Source organism: Sciurus vulgaris (genome assembly GCF_902686455.1).
Source record: "Sciurus vulgaris genome assembly, chromosome: 17".
NCBI lineage: Eukaryota > Metazoa > Chordata > Mammalia > Rodentia > Sciuridae > Sciurus > Sciurus vulgaris.
The window spans coordinates 44,038,188-44,059,572 of NC_136478.1; the positions used below are offsets into that span (position 1 = coordinate 44,038,188).

At 47.2% G+C, this 21,385-nt stretch overlaps 1 protein-coding gene across 3 annotated transcripts; it reads left to right on the forward strand.

Annotated features, from left to right (window-relative positions):
• Positions 1 to 9,167: 9,167 nt before the first annotated feature.
• Positions 9,168 to 18,542, forward strand: UPK1A (uroplakin 1A). 3 transcript variants are annotated; one of them, XM_079119737.1, is made up of 10 exons: positions 9,168 to 9,288; positions 9,479 to 9,579; positions 9,786 to 9,921; positions 10,527 to 10,611; positions 12,223 to 12,423; positions 14,943 to 15,017; positions 15,150 to 15,257; positions 16,292 to 16,471; positions 17,918 to 18,001; positions 18,080 to 18,542. In XM_079119737.1, the coding sequence occupies exons 3-10, from the start codon at positions 9,845 to 9,847 to the stop codon at positions 18,122 to 18,124; spliced, it is 855 nt and encodes a 284-aa protein (XP_078975863.1). In that variant the 5' UTR covers positions 9,168 to 9,288; positions 9,479 to 9,579; positions 9,786 to 9,844; the 3' UTR covers positions 18,125 to 18,542. The 3 variants fall into 3 exon arrangements, with proteins under 3 accessions (XP_078975863.1, XP_078975864.1, XP_078975865.1); XM_079119738.1 differs by lacking the exon at positions 9,168 to 9,288 and having other exon boundaries at positions 9,463 to 9,579; XM_079119739.1 differs by lacking the exons at positions 9,168 to 9,288; positions 9,479 to 9,579; positions 9,786 to 9,921 and adding an exon at positions 10,150 to 10,235.
• Positions 18,543 to 21,385: the final 2,843 nt, after the last annotated feature.

Sequence of the window (21,385 nt, forward strand, 5' to 3'; positions counted from 1 at the left end):
CAATGGTTGTCCTGTTACCCGCCATCAGGGTTAACAAATGTTAATATTCTGTCATGTTAACCATGTATGGTTTCCAGCAAAATGCTTAAAAATACTTCCCACATCTCAGGCCTTCCAACTGCTTGGTGAGCAATGCATTATGATGAGCCCTGTTTTACAAGTGAGGAAATCGACAGCTTCCACACCCTCCCTCAGGTCAGGCAGCTGTGGGTTTCCTTTGGGGTGTCTTTTTAGAAGGGGATTTAGTGCAGGTAGACAAACTTCTCAAGGCATGTTAATCACAAAGGGCATTAATAAGAGGAATCTGAGGCGTAAAGCCCTGTGATGACATGAATTTGGATATGACATAATTGACTTGCCTCAGATTCTTGTTTCATTGTATTCAATTCAACATGACCCCACATTTTACAGGTTTGAATATAACTTTACAGTCGGGTTTTACATTACTTTTCAAATGTCTGATTCCCGTACATAAATAAAGAAGGAAAGATAATTAGAATATCAACATTTTACAGCCCCCAGTGGTACCAGGCATTGAGCAGAAATAACTATGAATGTCACCAAAAGAGACAATTGCTGTGGTCTGAATGTTTGTGTCTCAAGATTCATATGTTGAAGTTCTAACCTCCAAGGCGATGGCATTAGGAAGTGGGCGATTAGGTCATGAGGGTGGAGTTCTCATGAATGAGCTTTGTGTCCTTCACAAAATCCCATAATCCCTTGCCCCTTCTGCTGCCATGTGAGAACACAGCAAGAAGCCACCATCTAGGAACCAGAAAGCAGGGCCTCATCAGCCACTAGGTGCTTTGATTTTGGACTTCCCAGCTTCCAGAACCATGAGAAATAAATTTCTGTTGTTTATAAGATATTTTGATATTTTGCTATGGCAGACCAAACAAACTTAAGATAGAAACCAAATATGTGCTTCTGGTCAGAAGCACTCATCACCACCTATGAAGTAGTTTTGCAAAAAAAAAAAAAAAAAAAAAAAAAAAAAAATCAGGTGCACACCTGTAATCCCGGCAACTCAGGAGGCTGAGGCAGGTGGATCGCAAGTTCAAAGCCAGCCTTGGCAATTCAGTGAAACCCTGTCTTCAAAATAAAAAATACAAAGGGCTCAGGATGTGGCTCAGTGGTAGAGCACTTACCTGACGTATGAAACCCTGGGTTCCATCCCCAGTACTGGGGCGGGGGGAACTATGGTGACTGTGCTCCTGAGGCAAGAGGCTATCATCCCTACACAATCTAGACAGCCCAGAAGCCAGAGCTTGGAAAACAGCACAAGCATGAGGACATTCATTCCTGCCTCACTGCCAGCTCCCGTCTTAGGGCCTTGCTTTCACTGCCAGAACCAAGGAACACCCTGAACTCAGAGTCCAGGTAATGTTTTTCAAGGTACAAAAAGTATACAGGAAAAATGCATCTCTTCCCCACCTTCTATCCAGCTATGAGGAGGTAACTGCTGTCACTAGTTTCTTGTGCGTCCTTCCAAAGATAGTTCATGCCTTAGTGAGCAGACCCTTCCTCTGCCTCCCATGTGCCCGTCCACACACGGTGGCAGCCTGCTGTGTGTAGTGTTCTGAACCTTGCCCACCCTCCCACTGTAGAAATATAGTACTTGGAGATAATCCCTATTGTGATATTCCTTTTTTGGGGGGGAGATACCAGGGAATGAACCCAGGGGAACTTGATCACTGAGTCATAGTTCCAGCCATTTTTTATACTTTATTTAGAAACAGGTCCCACTGAGTTACTTAGGGCCTCACTAAGATGCCTGTCTTGGGACCCTCCTGAGCCCCTGGGATTACAGGTGTGTGCCACCAAGACGGGCCTCTTATGATATTCTTAAAACCTTTTCAGATTGTGTAAGTAGTACATGAACATCTCATTCTGGTTTTAAGATTTTTTAAATACTCCAGTGAAGGCAGTATAGGTACAGAGAGGCAGCACACTATAGTCATTAAAGGAGCAGGCTCTGAAACCAGACTGTCAGGGTTCCAATTCAGGCTCCACCACTCACCAACTGTGATATGCTGGGAAAGCTATGTGACCTCTGTGTACCCATTTCAGCTGTAAAATCAGGTTGATGACAATACCTTTCTCACAAGGTTGTTCTGCAGATTCCAAGAGATGGTATGTGGAGCTGGGCCCATTGGCACATGTGAATAATCCTAACGACTCTGGAGGCTGAGGCAGGAGGATCGCAAGTTCAAAGCCAGCCTCAGTAACTTAAGGACCTAAGCAACTTAGAGAAACTCTGCCTCTAAATAAAAAATAAAAAGGACTGGGGGCCTGGGGATGGGGCTCAGTGGTGGAGTGCTCACCTGGCACATGTGGGCACTGGGTTCGATCCTCAGCACCACATAAAAATAAATAAAATTTTTATAAAAAGTACTGGGGATGGGGTTCAGTGGTAAAGTACTCCTGGGTTCAATCCCCAGTATCTCCTTCCCTGCAAAAAGAGATAGTACATCAAGGATGCCTAGGACTGTGCCTGAAACATTTCAAGCTCCTAGAACCGTGTGCTGTGCATTGGAAATGCTCTTTAAATATTAGTTGCTCCAGGCACTTTGGCCTCTGCTATAGTTTGAATCTGGTTTTTCCCATCAAAATTCATGTTGAGCTTGGTCCCCATTCTAACAGTGTTGAAAGTCAACAGGGCCACTAAAAAGGTGTTTGGGTCGCAAGGGATCTGCCCCCACGAAAAGATCAATGCTGTCTCGTGGGCATGAGTTTGTGCACTCTTGGAACTGGCCTAGCTACCTCAAGGGTGGCTTCTTATGGCGCCAGGCAGCCCCTGGTGCTCTGCTTCTCTTCCACAGCCCCGCCTCCCCCTCCGTGTCCCACCTGGAGCTGAGGCAGCAGGAAGTCCTCACCAGAAGGCAAACAGATGTCAGCACCATGCTCTTGGACTTCCCAGCCTCCACCACCACAAATCCAAATCAACCTCTGTTCTTCAGAGGTCACCGGTCCCTGGTCTGCAGTTGCATCAACCAGACACTAAGGCAGCGTCCCTTGGAGGTTGTGGACACCCCAAGGTGCTTGTCCACCTCAAGTCCTACTCGCTCCCTCTGTCAGGATCATTCCTCCTTGCCTTTCACTACCAACCACCATCTCTCCTTCAATGTCCCCTCCTCCAGGAAGCCTCCTAGAGGCTCCAGGCTGGGCCGAGCACCTCCTCTGGGCTTCCACAGTCACCTCTGTTTTCTCCATCATGACCCTGACCATTCAGGCTGTGTGTCATTGGTCACTTCATCATCCCCTGACCACTCTGGGCTGCCACTCTCTGGTCAATGTCTGTCTCCTCCACTCCACTGTGAGCTTCAGAGGCCAAGAACAGGGCTGTCTTGGTGCCTACTGTGTTCCCAGCATGGCCCCGCTCAGGGCTGAGCATGCAGAAAGCTCATTATGTGCACCATGAGCTTCACCTTCGTTCAGGACTGAGCATACACTTGGTGCTCCACACGTTTGAGAAAAAAAACCCTACTACCCGATCCTAGGGCTCTCCTAGTTTCACCCCCTCCCGCCATCTTGTAGCCTCCCTGTGACTTCTCTCTCTCCCTTCCCACCTTCTCTCCTTCACAGAGGCACCACCCAGCTCTGAAGTCCCCCTCTCTCCAGCAGAATATTCCGCTTTCCCACCCGACCCATTAATCTCCAGTCCTCTGCTGCTCAGCTGACCCAAAGGAGCACGCTGAGATTCCAGCCTTTACTGTAGTGCCCAAGCTTCACGTTTCAGGACGTGGCTAAGTCTGCCTATCACTGGGTGGCCCTTGACGTTTAAATATATCATCTTTATTGAAGTAAATGCATTTGGAAATGAAGTTTTAACCTGTGGAATATTCTTACAAAAACTGTTTTGTAAAATCAAACCTTAATATAAACTTTCTAATTTAGTATTGCTAGTTTTGATCACGGGGGGCATTTTATTAAATCGTAAGTCCAGGTCCAAACCCAGAAAGTTATATATATTGAGTCTGATATGTAGCCAGACATGGAGAGCGTTCATGTTCCCCAGGGGATTCTAAGATGCAGAAAGATTTGAGGCACATTAAAGGTGCCTAGAGAGCTTGTTAAAATGCAGATTCTAGGCCATGTGCAGTGGCACTCACCTGTAATCTCAGCGACTTGGGAGGCTGAGGCAGGAGGACTGCAAGTTCAAAGGCAGCCTCAACAACTCAGGGAAGTCCTAAGCAACTCAGTGAGACCCCATCTCTAAGTAAAACAAAAAAGGGCTGGGGGTGTAGCTCAGTGGTTAAGGTCCCTGGGTTCAATCCCCAGTACCAAAAAATGAAAAAATTAAAAAATAAAACAAAATGCAGATTCTGATTAGGCAGGTCTGGCTGATACCCAAGATTCTGCTGTTCTCACAAGTTCCCAGATGCTGCTGATGCTGCTAGGTCACAACCACACTATAAACTGCAAGGGAGTCTAGGATAGATCTAGTGAGCAGTTTATAGGATGCATGGGGGCTGGGTAACCAGTTAAATGACCTAAGGAAGAATCCATAGAATGCAGAAGGTGGGATATTATGCCAGACAAATGTTATAGTTTCCTCAATGTGGAAAGTGAGAGGGCAAGATGGTTATTTTATATTAGAGCATTATAATCATACATAGTAGCTGGGTTCATTTTGACTTCCATGGAATTTGATTTCAGCCCTATTTTTCCCCTTTCCCTCTCCTCCTTGCTCTTCTTCTTCCTCTACTGATCTTTCTTTTACTCATTGGTTTATTTATTTATTTATTGAGTACCGGGGATTGAACTCAGGGGCACTCAACCACTGAGTCACATCCCCAGCCCTATTTTGTATTTTATTTAGAGACAGGGTCTACACTGAGTTGCTTAGGGCCTTGCTTTTTTTTTTTTTTTTTTTTTTTTTTTGCGGTGCTGGGGATTGAACCCAGGGCCTTGTGTATGCTAAGCAAGCACTTTACCAATTACTTTTGATGAGGCTGCCTTTGAACTTGCAATCCTCCTGCCTCAGCCTCCCAAGCCTCTGGGATTACAGGTGTATGCCACTACACTCAACTAATCTATTCTCTATCCCTGTGGATTTACCTGGGCTGAACATGTCATATAAATGGAATCATGTGCTATATGTATGACCTTTTGCATTTGGCTCCCTTCACTTAGCATAACATTTTGTCCATGTTGTAAGAAGAATCAGTCCTTCATTCCTCTTTATGACTGAATAATATTCCATTGTATGCATATGCCACATATTTTTTATTCATTCTTCAGGTGATCAACATTTAGGTTGGTTCCACTTTGGGGATATCATGAATGAGGGTGCTCTGAACATCCATATATACATATTTGTGTGAATGTGTATTTTCAATGATCTTGCATATATACCTAGGAGTAGAGTAACTGGGCCATGTAACACTGTGTTTAACTATTTGAGGAACAACCAAACTGTCTTCCACAGCTTCGCTACCATTTTACATTCCCCCAGCGATGTATGAAGGTTCCAGGGTCTCAATGTATTTACCAACTTTTTTTATTTTCCCTGTTTTTTGATAATAGCTGTCCCAGTGAGTGCCATGAAGCGGCATCTCATTATAGTTTCAACTTGTATTTACCTGATGACAAAGTGATGTCAAGCTTCCTTTAATTTGTTTATTGGCTACCCATCTGTCTTCTTTGGAGAAATGTCAATTCTAATCCTTTGCTGATTTTTATTTTATTTTTTTCAACTTTCATTAAGACGTAATTGACAAATAAAGTATATCTATTTATGGTAGATAGCAGGATGTTGTGATATGTGTATACTTTGTAAAATAATTAAATCAAGTTAATTAACATACCCATGACCGTGACCTCACATACTTATTTTTTGTGGTAAAACATTTAAGATCTCCTCTCTTAGCAATTTCAAGTATACAATTCATTATTAACTACAGTCACCCCGCTGCAGATAGACCTCCAGAACTTGTTCATCCTGTCTAGCTGGAACTCAATACCCTTTAACAAAAATCTTTCTGTCTCCCTTCCATCAAGCCATGTCAACCACAGATCTACTTCTCTGTGAGTTCAATCCTTTAAAAGTCCACATGTAAGTAAGAAAGTGCAGGGTTTGTATTCTCTGCCTGACTTATTTCACTTAGAATAATGTTCTCCAGCTTCACCCCATCCCTGTTCTCACAAACAACAGGACCAATTTCTTTTTTAAGGCTCAACAGGGTGTGTGTGTGTGTATGTGTGTGTGTGTGTGTGTGTGTAGAGAGAGATTGATTTTCTTTATCCATTCATGTCAATGGACACATCAGTTGATTCCATATCTTGGTTATTGTAAATAATGCTGCAACAAGGCTGAGAATATAAACCAGGGGTAGGGCACTTGCTGAACATGCCCAAGGGTCTGGGTTCAATCCTTGGCATCATGCACGCACATGTCTGATAAACAATGCTGCAATAATCACGAGAGTGCACACATCTCTTTACATACTGATTTCCTTTTCTTTGGATATATGCCTAGAAGTGGGACAGCTAGATCATACAGCAGTTTTGTTTGCAATTATTGAGGTACCTCCATAGTGTCTTCCATAATGGTTGTGCTAGTTCTCACCAAGAATATGTACGAGTTCCCTCTTCTCTACATCCTTGCCAGTATTTGAGGTACTGCGGATTGAACGTAGGGGGTTCTACCACTGAGTTACATCCTCGGCCCATTTTTATATTTTATTATGAGACAGGGTCTCGCTAAATTGCTGAGGGTGTGGAATTAACTCAATCCCTGACACCTGAAATTTAAAAAAGAAGATGGAAGGAATGTGGAAGGTTCAATCCCTGGTACCCCAATAAAATAAAATAAAGTAAAATAAAATAAACAGGACTGGGGATATGGCTTAGTGGTTAAGCCATATCCCCAATACCCAAAAACAAACAAAAACCAAAAGACAAATTGCAGTGAATGTAGAAAAATACTTAGATTTGACAAAGCCCAGTGGTAAGTATATCAGTATTTAAATAAAATATAAGTTATTACATTATGTTTTTGTATGCTTGAATTATTTTATAATAAAAAAGTTAAGAAAGCTTTCACCACTGAAAATGAAAAACAAAACATAGCATGTCATCTTAAAAATAAACACACTCCAAGCACCACAAAAATATAAAAAAAAAAAATACAATGAAAATCTGTGATAAAAATCTAGTCAAATGCTGAGCCTGTTGAGGTCCACTCTACACAAGGTTGGAAAGACATTGAGGAGACAGTTGCTTCAAAAAGAGTCTTTCTCCATGTCTCCATGATACCATAAGACTGCATTACAGAAGGCGCGGTAATTACAGCCAGGCACATCTGTAATCCCAGCAGTTTAGGAGATTTAGGCAGGAGGATTGCAAGTTCAAAGCCAGCCTCAGAAATTTTGGGGGGGTACCGGGGGTTGAACTCAGGGGCATCCAACCACTGAGCCACATCCCCATTCCTATTTTGTATTTATTTAGAGACAGGGTCTCACTGAGTTGCTTTGCTTTTACTGAGTCTGGCTTTGAACTTGCAATCCTCCTGCCTCAGCCTCCTGAGCCGCTGGGATTACAGGTGTGCACCAACATGCCCCGCAATTGCCGTCTTTGAGGATTGTCTTTTTTCAGTTTAGCCTAATGCTTTTGAAATTCATCCCTGAAGTTATATGAATCAGCAGTTCATTCTCTTTTATTGTTGAATATTATCTATTGTATGTATAGACACCTATTTATATACTATTTTTTTTGTTTGTTTTTGTTTTTTTGTTTTTTGGTACCGCGGATTGAACCTAGAGGGTCTTAACCACATCCCCAGTCCTTTATATTTTTATTTTAAGACAGGGTCTTACTAAGTTGCTTAGGGCTTTGCTAAGTTGAGGTTTCAAACTTGCAATCCTCCTGCCTCAGCCTCCACAGCCAATGAGATTACAGAGTGTGCCACCATGCCCGGCTCCCCTGTACCATTGAGGGGTATTTCAGTGGTTTCCAGTTTGGGAATATTCTGAGTTACATTCACCACATTTGATCAACAGAAGTGGGGAAATTCCCAGGGACAGATGGCTGGGTCATAGGGTAGTCATATGTTTAGCTTTGGAGAATGACATTGTAGTTTTTAAAAGGCAACAATTAACACTTCACATTTATTCTTTGGAATACTGACATGTGAACAGTGAGAAATAATAGTGAAAATCCAAGCCCAAAATCAAAGAACACTTGTTTCATGCTGCAAAACAAAATGCAGCCCTTTATGACTGGTGGCATATTAATGCCCCATAGATGACAACTGTTTTGCTTTTATTAGACCTTTTATATGACTTGCAAATACTAAGAGTTGCTGACTATTTGAAAATTAAACATTTCAGATGAATGGCAAGGCTCTGTTGTTTCGTAAATTATTTAAGTCAAAACTTGTAAGATATACTTAACAGTTCATACACATTATTATTTAAATTTTCTTGTTGCCCCTTAATATAAATGTAAATCTAAAGAGAAAAACTAGTTTAACTCAAGTGGATTGACACAACCAAATTAACCATTCTCACTGGAAAACATCTCATGCACTTTACTAACCAAGCCAGTGTCTTTTTATTTCGTTGTTGTTTGTTTTTCTTGGCACAGGAGATTGAACCCAAAAGCGTTCTACCGCTAAATTCCATCCCCAGCCCCGTTTAATTTGAGACAGGGTCTCACTCAGTCGCTGAGGCGGGCATATTGACGATGGAACGTTAAATGCAGTTTGTTCGCATGAGGTGGGGAAGGTGGACTCGCAGAGAAGACAAATGCTCTGGGCTGAGAAAGTCAAGGGAAGGTCTCGGGGCTCCAAGTCAACACTTTCGTCTGCGGAATCAGCACTGCGCCACTAGAGGGCGGCAGAGGAGAGAACATGGGGCTCTCGGGAGCGCAGCGGCGAGGCTGGTGCGGCCACTTGCAGCGTTGTCCCTTGCAAAGTGTCTTCACTCAGTTCCCACCGCCGCCTGCGCACGTGCTCTGAGAGCACCGATTTTGCAGATGAACACGCCAGGTCGCGCCGCACTGAGGAGGCAGAGCTAGCATTTGATTCTAGGTCTCTTTCCCTCCCGACCCGCCCAATCCCAGGGCTGGGCATTGAACCCAGGGCCTCAAACATGCCAGGCCAACACTCAGGCTAGATAAACTACAACCCAGCTCTTTTTTATTTTTCATTTTGAGACAGGGACTCTTTAAGTTGCTGAGGCTGACTTCGGATTTGCGATCCTCCTGCCTCAGCCTCCTGAAACTACTGGTGGGCCATCCCTAGATCTCTTTTGATTCTGCAGCCTGAAGAAACTTCCAGCTATGGTGTGTGTGTGGGGGGGGTACTTTTTCTTACACTAAACCCATTCAATGTACCCCTCCTTTTTTCTTTTGTTTTTCTTTTTTTTTGAGTTGGTTGATTTTTTTTTTTTTTTTTTTTGGTACCGGGGATTGAACCCAGAGGCTCTCTCCACCACGGAGCCACATGCCCAGCCCTATTTTGTATTTTATTTAGAGACAGGGTCTCACTGAGTTGCTTAGCAACTCGCTTTTGCTGAGGCTGGCTTTGAACTCATGATCCTCCTGCCTCAGCCTCCCCAGCATCTGGGATTACAGGTTTGCACCCCCCACCCCAGCTGGTCCCCTCCTTTTTGCTGACACACTCCTTTTCCCCCTTACACTCATCTCACACATCATCCTCTCCTCAGCCCACAGCCTCTATAATCAGTCTCCTAAGCATGCCTTCCACCTCACCCCTGATGGCCTCCCCCATCACCCTGCTTTGGTCTGGCTCTGTCCTCCTTTTCTGCCTGCTAGGACAGGAGTTGGGGGTCCCTGGGTCCTTGCCTGGTTCTCCCAACTGGGCTCCTGGTTCAGAGCAATGAAGCCACCTGCCTCAGATGGACCTGACAAGAAGCTGGTTCAGGCTCCCAAGAAAGCCCATGTCCTAGATATCAGGTGGGATATCAGGTGGTGTACTCAGCCCCCCACCCTCCTCCTGCACCACTGCAGCCTGGGAACCAGAGGCCAGGGGCACATTACCCTGCCCAGATGGCCAGATATTAGCACAATCTAGAATTTCAGGTCTATAAATCATTTGCATGGCGGGAGCTCATAAAATCTGTTCTCCCATTCTGGTCTGCACTCTGGACTTCTTGTCCCCTCCTCCAGAAGCTTCCTCCATTCCTTGGAGACTGGCCCAAGGAGGGGCCTGAGCATATTTAGGGAGCTGCTGTGGGTGGGGCTGACCAGAGAGGCTTTGGGCAGAGAAGGTGAGGCGGGGGCTCTGGGAGTCTGGACTGGGCAGGGGGCGCTGGGAGGGGCTGAGGCTGAGATCTAGCCAGTGACTGCCCAGCCTGAGCCTAGGTTTCCTCTGCTGCAAAAGGCTCACTGCAGGGTTGTGGGAGGCTGGGCACATGGGTACAGCTGTGCCCCTGCAAAAATGCTGAGCATCCTTGGGCAGCTGGGAGGCCTCTGGATGTGGAATGGAGACGGGCAGTCCTGCTGGGCCCCCTCCCTTCCTGGCTTTGCCTGGCCTCATCTCTGCCCATGTGTCCACCCAGGACTATGGCTTCTGCAGCAGCAGACGGAGAGAAGGGATCTCCGGTTGTGGTGGGGCTGTTGGTGGTGGGCAACATCATCATTCTGGTGAGACATGGCCCAGTGGGTGTGTGGGGGGAGGTGGTGGCCCTGAGCCTGGGTGGGGGCTGAGGGCCCAGGACTGTGCAGTGAGCCAGGGCTTAGCCTCCAGTCAGAGTGCCTGGCTCAAACCCTAGCTCTGCCTCCCCTTGCTGTGACCTTGGAGGGCAACCTGACTCCTCTTTGCCTCCTCTTCCTCAGCTATAGGTTGTCTGTTGTAGGGATTGTTGTAGAGATTAATCCATGTATGACCCTCAACTCAGGAAAAAGTGCTCAATAAATACTAGTTACAGTCACAGAGTGACTTCCTGGCACACAAGAGGCCCACAAAATGAATATTTTTTTTTCTTATACTTTTTGGGGCTGGGATGGAACCCAGGACTTCAGGCATGCTAAGCAAGTGCTCTGTTACTGAGCTACACCCCAAAACCATACAATGTCTTTTAATTAATGTTGTCTTTAAATATATGGTGCTCGCACATGGCTCTGGAGCCAGGCAGCCTGGGTTCAGATCCCAGCTCTGCCACTGTCTAGTTGTGAGACCTGGGTCCAATGATACAACCTCTCTGGACCTCAGTTTTCTCATCAGGAGAATGGAGCTAAAACAGGAACGCTGTGAGGACAGAATGAGTTCTTGAATTCCTGTGCTTGGAGTAGAGTTGGGCACACCTGGTTACTATTTGCTTTGACCAGAACAACCACAGGACACTACAGCTGGTAATAAAAATGATTACCACACAGAAGGCAGATACTTGGACCAATGCCTGCAACACAGTTGAGTGTGGCATTCTGTACATGTTAGTTTTTATTGTTGTCCAAGTTGTCCACGGAGAAGCCTTTCTCCCTCCTTGTTCTCCATGCACCCCCAGAGGGAGCCAGATTTTTCATTTCTCCAGTATTTCTGTAAGCAAATAGGAATATACATACATACATATGTATTCATATATATGCATGCATATACATGTATATAAACCTATTTTCTCCCTTTCTTGCTCCAAATGTAGCTCATTCCACATCCTACTCTGCACCCCCCATTTTCTCCTGCTCACACTCTAAGCTAATGCATATGAGGCCTCAGAGAGTCCCCAGGCGCCTCTGACAACTGCACTCCACTCCACTGTAGGGCCTCCTGGTCTCATCATGTCCTGCGGGGAACAGCTTTGTGGGTTGTGGTTTTCCTGCACGGGCAGATGTATCTGTGGGATTGATTGCTGGCAGTGGAATCGCTGGACCGAAAGGCTGATGCACCTGTCATTTTTAGGGCCGTGGCCATCGCTTCCCCTCCTTGGCGACTAGCAGCGCAGCTGAAGGAAGGCAGCATGACTAAGCAGCTTGTCTGTGCCAGTCATGTGCTCTGGGCTTTGCATTGGCATCTCCTTTTATCCTTGAAGCAACTGGCAGCTGGGATATGGGGGCTGGGGGCTGGCTAGGCCCTCCCTTCCCTCCTGGCCTCTACCCAGTCTCATCCCTGCTCATAGGTGACAAGGGCTTTGCCACTCTGTACCCTCTTTACCAAGATGGCAGGGGAGCCTCTGACTCAGGGAAGGACTTGCTCATGGAGGTTCGTGGAGCTGGGCTGCCAGCCCTGTGCAGACCTTCCTAACCAGCTGCCCTGTCCAGCTGTCAGGCCTGGCCCTGTTTGCTGAGACTGTATGGGTGACAGCTGACCAATACCGGGTGTACCCACTGATGGGCGTCTCGGGCAAGGATGACGTCTTTGCTGGCGCTTGGATTGCCATCTTCTGTGGCTTCTCCTTCTTCGTGGTGGCCAGTTTTGGTGTGGGAGCAGCGCTCTGCCGCCGGCGGTCCATGATCCTCACGGTGAGGCCCCAGGAGAGGGGTGGGGTGGGGACAGATGGGTGTGGACAGCACCATTGCAGAGTTATAACAACCGCGACCATGGCCACGCATGAATCCTGCATGGTGCCTCACTCAGAACCTCGTGGGCGTTGTTCCATGTGATTATCCCACAACCCTCTAAACTAGGGGCCCTGTTACCCCCATTGTGTGAAGAAAACTGGAGAACGGGGTGTGGGGGGCAGCTCTGTACAGCAGGATGATCTTAGCACAGGCTAGGATCGGAGCCCCACGTATGAGCGACCGCCTGGTGCCAGGAGCTAATCATGGATTAGTTCATTTATTCCTCACAGCTCCACACGAGACTGTTGTCATCACTGTGACCCTATTTGACAGAAATTGAAGCTGTAGCTCAGAGAGGTGAAGTCGCTTATGCAGGCTCACACAGCCAGTTGAAGCCTGAGCAGTCCAGCTCTTGAGCCCATGCCCTTAATCTCTGCCGACAATAACGCACACTTGCCAAGAGCAGCTCGCGTGCCTGACATGAGGACAAGCAGTTTGGCAAATGAGCTCTCTCTATCCTCCCAGAAGCCCTTAAAGTCAGTGCTTTTCAATCCATTTACCAGATGAAGAAACTGAGTCTCAGAGGCCCATGGCCTCTCCCAGGTAACTAGGAGAGCAGGGATCCCAGTGCAGACCCTGTGGGAAGAGAGGCGGCGCTGTGCCCGCTGGATGGCAGAGGGTCTTTTGGAGTCTCAGGAGCAGCCACTTCCTCAGTCAGCCAGTGTTTCTTGAGCAGGAAGCCGTGCCAAGCCCCACGCTAGGCACTGGGGGCACAACAGTGAGGAAACCGTAAAAGCCCTTAACCTAAGAGAGCAACGAGGAAGAGCTGGGGAGGGAAAGGGAAGATCTCACAGCCGAGAAAGCACAGCTCTGAGGAGGTGAGGGAGTGAGCCAGGAGCACGTGGAGGAAGAGCATTCCAAGGGGAGGGAACAGAAAGGCACAGGCTCTGAGGCCACAGGGGCCCAGCCAAGGAGGGAGGAAGCCAGGGAGCCAGCGGGCAGACAGGTAGGGGGACGGGCAGGGCCTGAGAAGTGGCCCATCGCTGGCCTGGGGGACTGTGGTTTCCTCCTGCATAAGATGGGCCTGTGGAAGGCCTTCCTTCCCCTGCCTTCCTCCTTTCGCCCTCCTTTCTTTCATCTTTTTTTTTTTTTTCTTATCCTATATTTAATTTTCTAGCATAGCAATGTAATCAAAGACCTAAAAGATCACCAAATCAGTTTAAAAAATACATACATGTCTGTGTCTGGCTCCCTTTTCAGTTTGTTCTTAACTAAAATAGAATTTTAAAATGTTTTATTATGGAAAATTTCAAACATAGACCAGAGTGAGCGGCATTCTGAGCCCCGTGAACCTATCATCGCCCAGTTTCCAAAGAGCAAGAGACTGCCACACTGTCCCCTCCACTCTACCCTCAACCTGGCCACATTTTTTTCTTCCTGGGGTATTTTGAAGCACTTTCTAGACTCAGAGTCACTACCTATAAATTACTTGAGTGCACATTTCTGTGTGGGACAAGGACATTGTTTGAAAGCAGGTGGGTGTGTTTCGTGATATTGACCCATCTCTCAGCAATGGAGCTGGCACATCCGCACCCAGCGTCCTGTTGCCCTGAGGGTAAGGGCTGAGGACAGGAGAATTTTCATGAAACACTAACTTTTGGGATTTTTTCCCATTTTATGACATTGGTACACCAGTGCACAATGACCCCTAATTCCTTCCTATCCTCCACTACTCAGTCTATGCTTAAATAATGTCCCTGGTTGTCTTAATAATATCTTTTTATTTATTTGCTTGTTTATTTATTTTTGTACCAGGGATTGAACCCAGGGGTGCTTAACCACTGAGCCACATCCCCAGCCCCCCCCCTTTTGTATATATATTTCTTATTTTGAAACAGAGCCTCACTAAGTGGCTGAGGGTGGCTTTGAACTCACAATCCTTCTGCCTCAGCCTCTCCAGCCACTGGGATTACAGACCTGCACCACTGCACCCGGCCTTTTTTTTTTTTTTTTTTTTCATAGTAGACATTTATTTTACTGATTCCAAGTCAACAGTTAACTTTGGGGAATACATTGTATATTTGTAGTTACTTCATTTCCCTTAATATTTTATTGCAAAATATTTTAAGTATACAGAAAAGCTGTGGGGCTGGGGAGATAGCTCAGTTGGTACAGTGCTTGCCTCGAAAGCACAAGGCCGTGGGTTCAATCCCCAGCACTGCCAAAAAAAAAAAAAGAAAGAAAGAAAAAAAAAAGAAAAGAAAAGCTGAAGGACTTGTGCAGTTAGCTCCCACGGGCCATCACTAGGTGTGGTCGTTCACACTGGCCTACACTGCTTTTAAAAGTCCTGTTTCTTCCCCTCTCCCCATCCACAGCGTTAGGGATGGAACCCAGGGTCACACCCAGCTCTCTACCCCGAGCTGCCCCCATGCCCTCTCTACCCAGGGGTCCTGACCGTCCTGACCTGCGTCTCTCCCCAGTACCTGGTGCTCATGCTCATCGTCTACATCTTCGAGTGCGCCTCCTGCATCACGTCCTACACCCACCGCGACTACGTGAGCCCAGGCCTGGGGAGGGGCGACCCGGCGGCGGGGGCAGCGGGAGTGGTGAGGGTCCCGGGAGTGGGTGGAGGGCGACCTCTTCCCCACCCAGCCCCGCGGGCTCCTGCTCTTCCGCGTCCTCCGCAGATGGTGTCCAACCCGTCCCTCATCACCAAGCAGATGCTCACCTTCTACAGCGCAGACACCGACCAGGGCCAGGAACTGACCCGCCTTTGGGACCGCATCATGATTGAGGTGGGAGAGGGGCTCCCGGGCGGGCCTGGCTCTGTGGGCAGGGCGCAGGCCCAATTGTAGACGAATGAGTCTTCAAAGGCGTCCATTCACGGGGTCCCTACCAGCGGAAGGGCGCTCTGCTCATCTCCCTTTGCCAGAGAGTAAACAGGCCCAAAAAGGAAATGTCACTTGGCCAGGGTCATACGGTTGGTAAGTGGCAGAGCTGGGCTTTGAACCCGACAGCCTGAATCCATATTGTCTGCACGGTAATCATATCAATGAGAACCATCATGAATGGATCACTAACTTTTGTTTTGCACTGTTCAAAACACCCAGGGTCTCACACCTGCTAGGCAAGTGCCCTGCCACTGATCTCAACCCTGGCCCTCAAAACACTTTGACAGCTCATTCGATCCTTATAACCCCCTCCGAGCAGGAGATCAGTTTTTTCTCACTGAGGAAACTGAGGCAAGAGATTGAAGGACTGGCCATTTGAATGAGGCTTCACAGCTGGTCAGTCCTAGAACTGGAAGGAGTCAACCCCAGGTCACCAGGTTCCAGAAGCCACGCTCATAAGTAAATCCAAGATGATACCGCAGGAGAGGAGGAAGAAGATGAGCTCATCAGGGAAAGTGAGGTCCCAACTCAGCCCAAACTTGACAGCTGGCCAGGAGCTGAGCCATGTTTGAAGGATGCCCAAGTTCATCTTTTTTTCATTCAGGGGCCCCAATTAAACACCCTCTGCCTTTTGGTGTCTATTTGTTGACATAGTTGTTGACAAAAGAATTTTTAAAATAAATCATGAGTTTGTGTTTGATCCAAATCTCCCATCAGTCTCCTCATCCTGGAACAAATACCAGTGATTCTTGCTCACTCACATACAGAGAATCACACACACACACACACACGCACACACACAATTTGAGCCCCAAGACCCAAATAAGTTGAGTCCAACTGTGGCAAAGGCCAAACTTGCCTCTCCCTGCTGTGTGACCTCAGGCAAGTGGTTGTCCTCTCTGAGCCCCAGCCTACCTCACCCTCAACTTTCTCTCCAGCAAGAATGCTGTGGCACATCTGGTCCAATGGACTGGGTAAACTACACATCGACCTTCAGGGCGGCCACTCCAGAGGTGGTGTTCCCCTGGCCTCCGTTGTGCTGCCGCCGGACAGGGAACTTCATCCCCCTCAATGAAAAGGGCTGCCGCGTGGGACATGTAGACTACCTGTTCACTAAGGTATGTCCTTTCCCTTTGCTGTATCTGTCTACTCATCCGTTCCTGGTCTCTGCTTTCTCCCAACACTTCCTTTCTGGGGTTTTTCTTTCTTTCTTTTGCCAGGGATTGAAACCAGAGGCACCGTACTTCTGAGCTACATCCCCAACCCTTTTTATTTTCTATTTTTAAAAATTTGAGACAGGGGATTTGCTAAGTTGCTTGGGTTGGCCTTGAACTTATGATCCTCCTGCCTCAGTGTCCTCAGTTGTTGGGACTAGAGGTGTGTACCACGGAGCCTGGCAGCCTCTCTGTGTCTTTCTCTCTTTCCTTCCCACTATCTGTTCTCCTTCCCTCTCCTCCTCCCCTCTCTGGCTTCCTCTCTCTCTTCTCTCTCCCTTGTTGTCCCAACCTGGCACCTGCAACTTACCTCAGGCTATCCAGAAATGAGAGTAACAAGAAGCACAGCATCAATAACCACCCACATTTTCCAAGCCTTTCCTTTGTACAAAACAATCTTCTAAGTGCTTTCCGGCTTATTTAATCCTCATGACAACCTTATGAGGTAGAGATTATAATTACCCCATTTTACAGATGATAAAACGGAGAGGTCAGTCACTAGTGAGCTGGGAATGGATTTCAGGCAGTTGGGAACCAACAAGGTACTTTACTACAAGACCAGGTCAGAGACAGGTAGACCAAGAAGAGAACTGGTTCCACTAACTGCTTTTGGCTGCCTGGGACCCTACAATGGTGTGTCCTAGGTCAGGTGTCAGGGACTGGGGAGCCCAGATGCGAAGAATCATTACCAGGGTCAGAACAGGACAGCCATTTCTCAAGCCCCAACTCTGTGCAGAGTGCTTCCATGCATCATGTCATGGAGTTCTTGTGGCCACTTCACAGATGGGAAAAGTGAGGCTCAGTGGGTCAGAATAATATGAAGGCCTTACCATGGAAAAATGGCAAAGTCGGCGCCCCGCTTGGCCAGCTGTGACTCCAGGACATACACCCTGAGCCTGTGGCTGCTGCCAGGCTGGGGCAGTGGCACTCTGGCCCCACTCAGCCCCATCTCTAAATGGGCAGGTAAAGGAACCAGGCTGTGTGGCACTCTGGCCCCACTCAGCCCCATCTCTAAATGGGCAGGTGAAGGAACCAGGCTGAACCTAAGGGTGAATTTCAGACTCTTGGGACTTGTAGGCGGCATGGAAAGTGGGCTTCATACAAAATCACCCTTGGACTGGCACATCAGGGCCGCCACCAGGGCGGCACCTCCCCTCCCAGGATCTGGGTTCAACCTCCCCTCCCCGCTCCCCAAAATCTGCCTGGGAGGTGGACATCACCATGATCCCATGGCACAGGTGGGGAGACCAAGACTCAGGGCCAGAAGTAGCCAAGTAGTACTCCAAGGGCGCATGGTGACTGTCCCAGCCTCCCAGGGCACCTTCTCAAGCCCCACTGTCCCCCTGCCAGGGCTGCTTCGAGCACATTGGCCATGCCATCGACAGCTACACCTGGGGCATCTCGTGGTTTGGGTTTGCCCTCCTCATGTGGACGGTGAGAGGGGGGAGCCCAGGGGCCGGGCGGGATGGGGGTGTCGGCCGGGGCGCCCCACCTCACTGCCTCCTCACCCAGCTGCCCGTGATGCTGATTGCCATGTATTTCTACACCACGCTCTGAGGAACAAGGACAGGCCGCAGACGCACCTCGGTGTCCTCACCCTGCAGCTCGGGCCTTCAGGGGAACCTCGCCCTTCCCCTCTTCCAGTCCCAAGATTCTTTTCCAGGGTTCTAAGTCCTACTAGCCTTAGGTGTGTCCCCCAAACCTCTCGATTTGCGTGCCTGGGCTCTTCGCCCTCAACCACACATCACCAGGCTGATTCTCAGCCCATCTTTCACGTGTCACCTTAAAAGTCCTGTCCTCAGGGACTTCCCTGAGCTTCGTCATGGCATGTCATTGCCATTCCTGCTGTTTAAACTCCATTTAATTCTCTGTTTATGTTCTGGTAGACTAGGATTGCCATGAGAGGAGGGACACGTTCTATAATGACCACTTCACTGTCCCCATCATTACCCAGTCGAGGACTAAACATGGACCAGATTTTTCAATAAATGCTGACTGATTGATTGATGAATGAATTCGTTTTCTTTTCGAGCGAGGGTGAACGAACAAGAGCTTTTCTGATAGAGCAGGCAGAATTCCAACTCGCACTGAATGAAACAAAATGGAATTTATTGGTTCATGACAGAGTCCAAAGGGCTGGCTTCAGGCATGTCTGGATCCAGGAGTTCAATCTAGGGTTCACAGAAGACCTGCTGTGTTCTCAGAGAGGATTTCTACAGCAACACTAGACTTTTATCTTTATAGCTCAGCAACACAGGATTGAGGAAGGGCCTTTCTCCAAATAGGCTTAGTCAAGGTCAAGACTTAAGTCTCACAGTCTTTGTGTAGATATTGGCTCATCCTGTGGCTGGGGAAGAGAAGGCACCTGGATAGATAATGGGGCTAAGGATGTGTTCAGTGATGGTGCTGAGGAGGGGACTTGTTTATTACAAGGCCTGTTGAGACATACAAGTGATAGACATATTCTTGGGATTATAGCTTCCAGCAAGTTCTCCAAAGCAAGTTGACAGAATCTCAACATCCCTTTTTTGTCTTCCCTGAATCAGCCCCATCCTCTGGCCATTATGCAGCAACTACGCCTGGCCAGAAGGGCTTGGCTTTCTGTCCTATCAAATGAGGGCTCTCTGGGTCCCCATTTACTCCACTGGTCTGCAGATGGTCTATAATTTTTTTTTTTTTTTTAATATATCTTGGGGCTGGGGTTGTGGCTCAGTGGTAAAGTGCTTACCTCCCATGCATGGGCACTGGGTTCAATCCTCAGCACCACATCAATAAATAAATAAATAAAATAAAGACAGTGTGTCCACCTACAACTAAAAAAAATCAAAAATAAAATATACCTTAAAAATTGTAATGATCGAGGAGTTCATTATTAGGGTGAAAATCTAAAACAACCTAACATCCATCATCAGAGAACAGCTTATATAATTCATTTCCTTACACTGGAATTCTCCATGGCTATCAAAAAGAAGACAGTTCTGTATAAGTTGATACAAAAAGATGTCATAATGGCATCAATAATTAGAAGGCACATATGAGGAAGTTTGTTACAGTAACCAAAATACCCATTAGTAGCAGACTGGTTAAGTTAGCTACGCTATGTCCATTTCTAGAATACCTCAAGGTAGTACAAAATAATGAATGAGAACTCTATGTGTCAGCATTGAAAAAACTCTCAGAAATACTGAGTAAAAGCCGTGTACATCTGAAATCCCAGCAACTCAGGAGGCCAAGCCAGGAAGATAGAAAGTTTGAGGCTGCCTTAGCAACTCAGCAAGATCCGGTCTCAAAATAAAAAATAAAAGGACTGGGGATGAAGCTCGGCTGTAAAGTGACCCTGAGCTCAATCTCCAGTAGCTACAACAACAAAAAAGAAAATAGACAGTGTAGAAAAAAGTTGGAAACTATATACATTAGTTTTATCCCTATAGATACATGTGTAGGGGTGGTCTAGCAGAACTTCATCCTTTTTTCTTTAATTAAAAAATTTTAAAACTGAAATTAAAAAAACATAAAAATCATATACATTTATGAGGTGCCATGTGATGTTTTGATACACATGGTATAATACTTAAATCAGGGTTGAAAGGAAACCCGATGCAGGTGAGCAACACAGAAACCAGGCAAGCAGATCCGCATGTAGAAAGTTTGTTTGCCTGTCAGGATCTGACAAAGGCCATCCCTTGGGAAAGCGAGAGAGGCAGGAAAAACTTAGCTCTGGGGTATTTTATGGGGCGGTTTGGACGGCTTGAATAAGGTCGCATGAGCTGGTATGAGCTGCTTGGGTAAGAACTTAGGATGGGCTGATGGGACAGACAAGTAAGGGGATGTTCCAGTGGGGTGGTTAATGAGAGGTGAGAAGGGGAAGTTACATTTCAACTCTTGTTTTCTCTGTAAGCAACTTATGGTAAGAATTTAAAATGACTGCATAGATGCTAACGACCTAATATTCCCCCTTTTTTTGTTTTATATTGGACCCCTTGGGAATGCGGGCGAACATTGCTCTTCTAGCTACTTCCAGCTGGAGCGGGGGCATTGTCCCCTAATTCAGATCCTCGTCAACATTCTAAGGGGTGTGGGAGGTGGTTAGGATGCTGAGGAGGGCCTGAATCTGGAGGCAGTGGCAACGTGTAGAGGTGGTCATCATCTCTGGACAAGTGTTGGTATTCCCCAAGGATCATCTGGTTGATTAACTGGTGAAGACCTTGGTTCTCTCCAGAATGGTTTCTTGGAGGCACCTGAAGAGACAGGGAACTAAAAAGCTAAGGTTAGTATGGCCGTTGTGAGAGCGTAGAGACAGGGAACCCAGCCGCTGTGGGTACGGCCCAGCCGGTTGGAGAGATAGCCCACAGGAGCAAAGGAGAGTCCTTTCTGTTGTCCCAAAACTCCTGAGGTTAAGCCCTGTGGGTAACTTGGGACCAAAGAAAGAAACAAGGGTGCGTGTGTGTAAGGGAAAATGAGGGATTGGTAAGCAGAGGAGGGAGAGAGATCCGTAGCTGCTGGGGTGGGTGAGGGAAGTTTGGAGCTTTGAGAGGAGGTCACTTCCCAATAAGGGAGTGGGGCAATGAGGTATGATCTAAAAAGATTGGGTAAAATGAGTTCCTTTAACACTGCATAAGGTTGCTCCCCTGTTAATGAGGAAAGAGATTGGCCTACCTTCAACAGTGGCAGTTACCCTGGGCTTCCAGTGGGTGATGGTCGTGGGGGCAGAGAGTTCTGGGCACGCTCAATCCCCAGAAGCCAACCCAGTGAGGTGAATTAGGGAGGAGGAAGAGAGAAGGTTTGGCCCCTCGCCTTGTTGGGTGAAAGTACAATCTA

Bases quoted from the DNA above. Each gene is read 5' to 3' on its own strand.
- UPK1A (XM_079119737.1), top strand. From the start codon at position 9,845: ATGAAGCCACCTGCCTCAGATGGACCTGACAAGAAGCTGGTTCAGGCT. The intron at 15,258-16,291 runs GTGGGAGAGGGG...CTTTCTCTCCAG, and splicing joins GGGACCGCATCATGATTGAG to CAAGAATGCTGTGGCACATC. The intron at 16,472-17,917 runs GTATGTCCTTTC...TCCCCCTGCCAG, and splicing joins TAGACTACCTGTTCACTAAG to GGCTGCTTCGAGCACATTGG.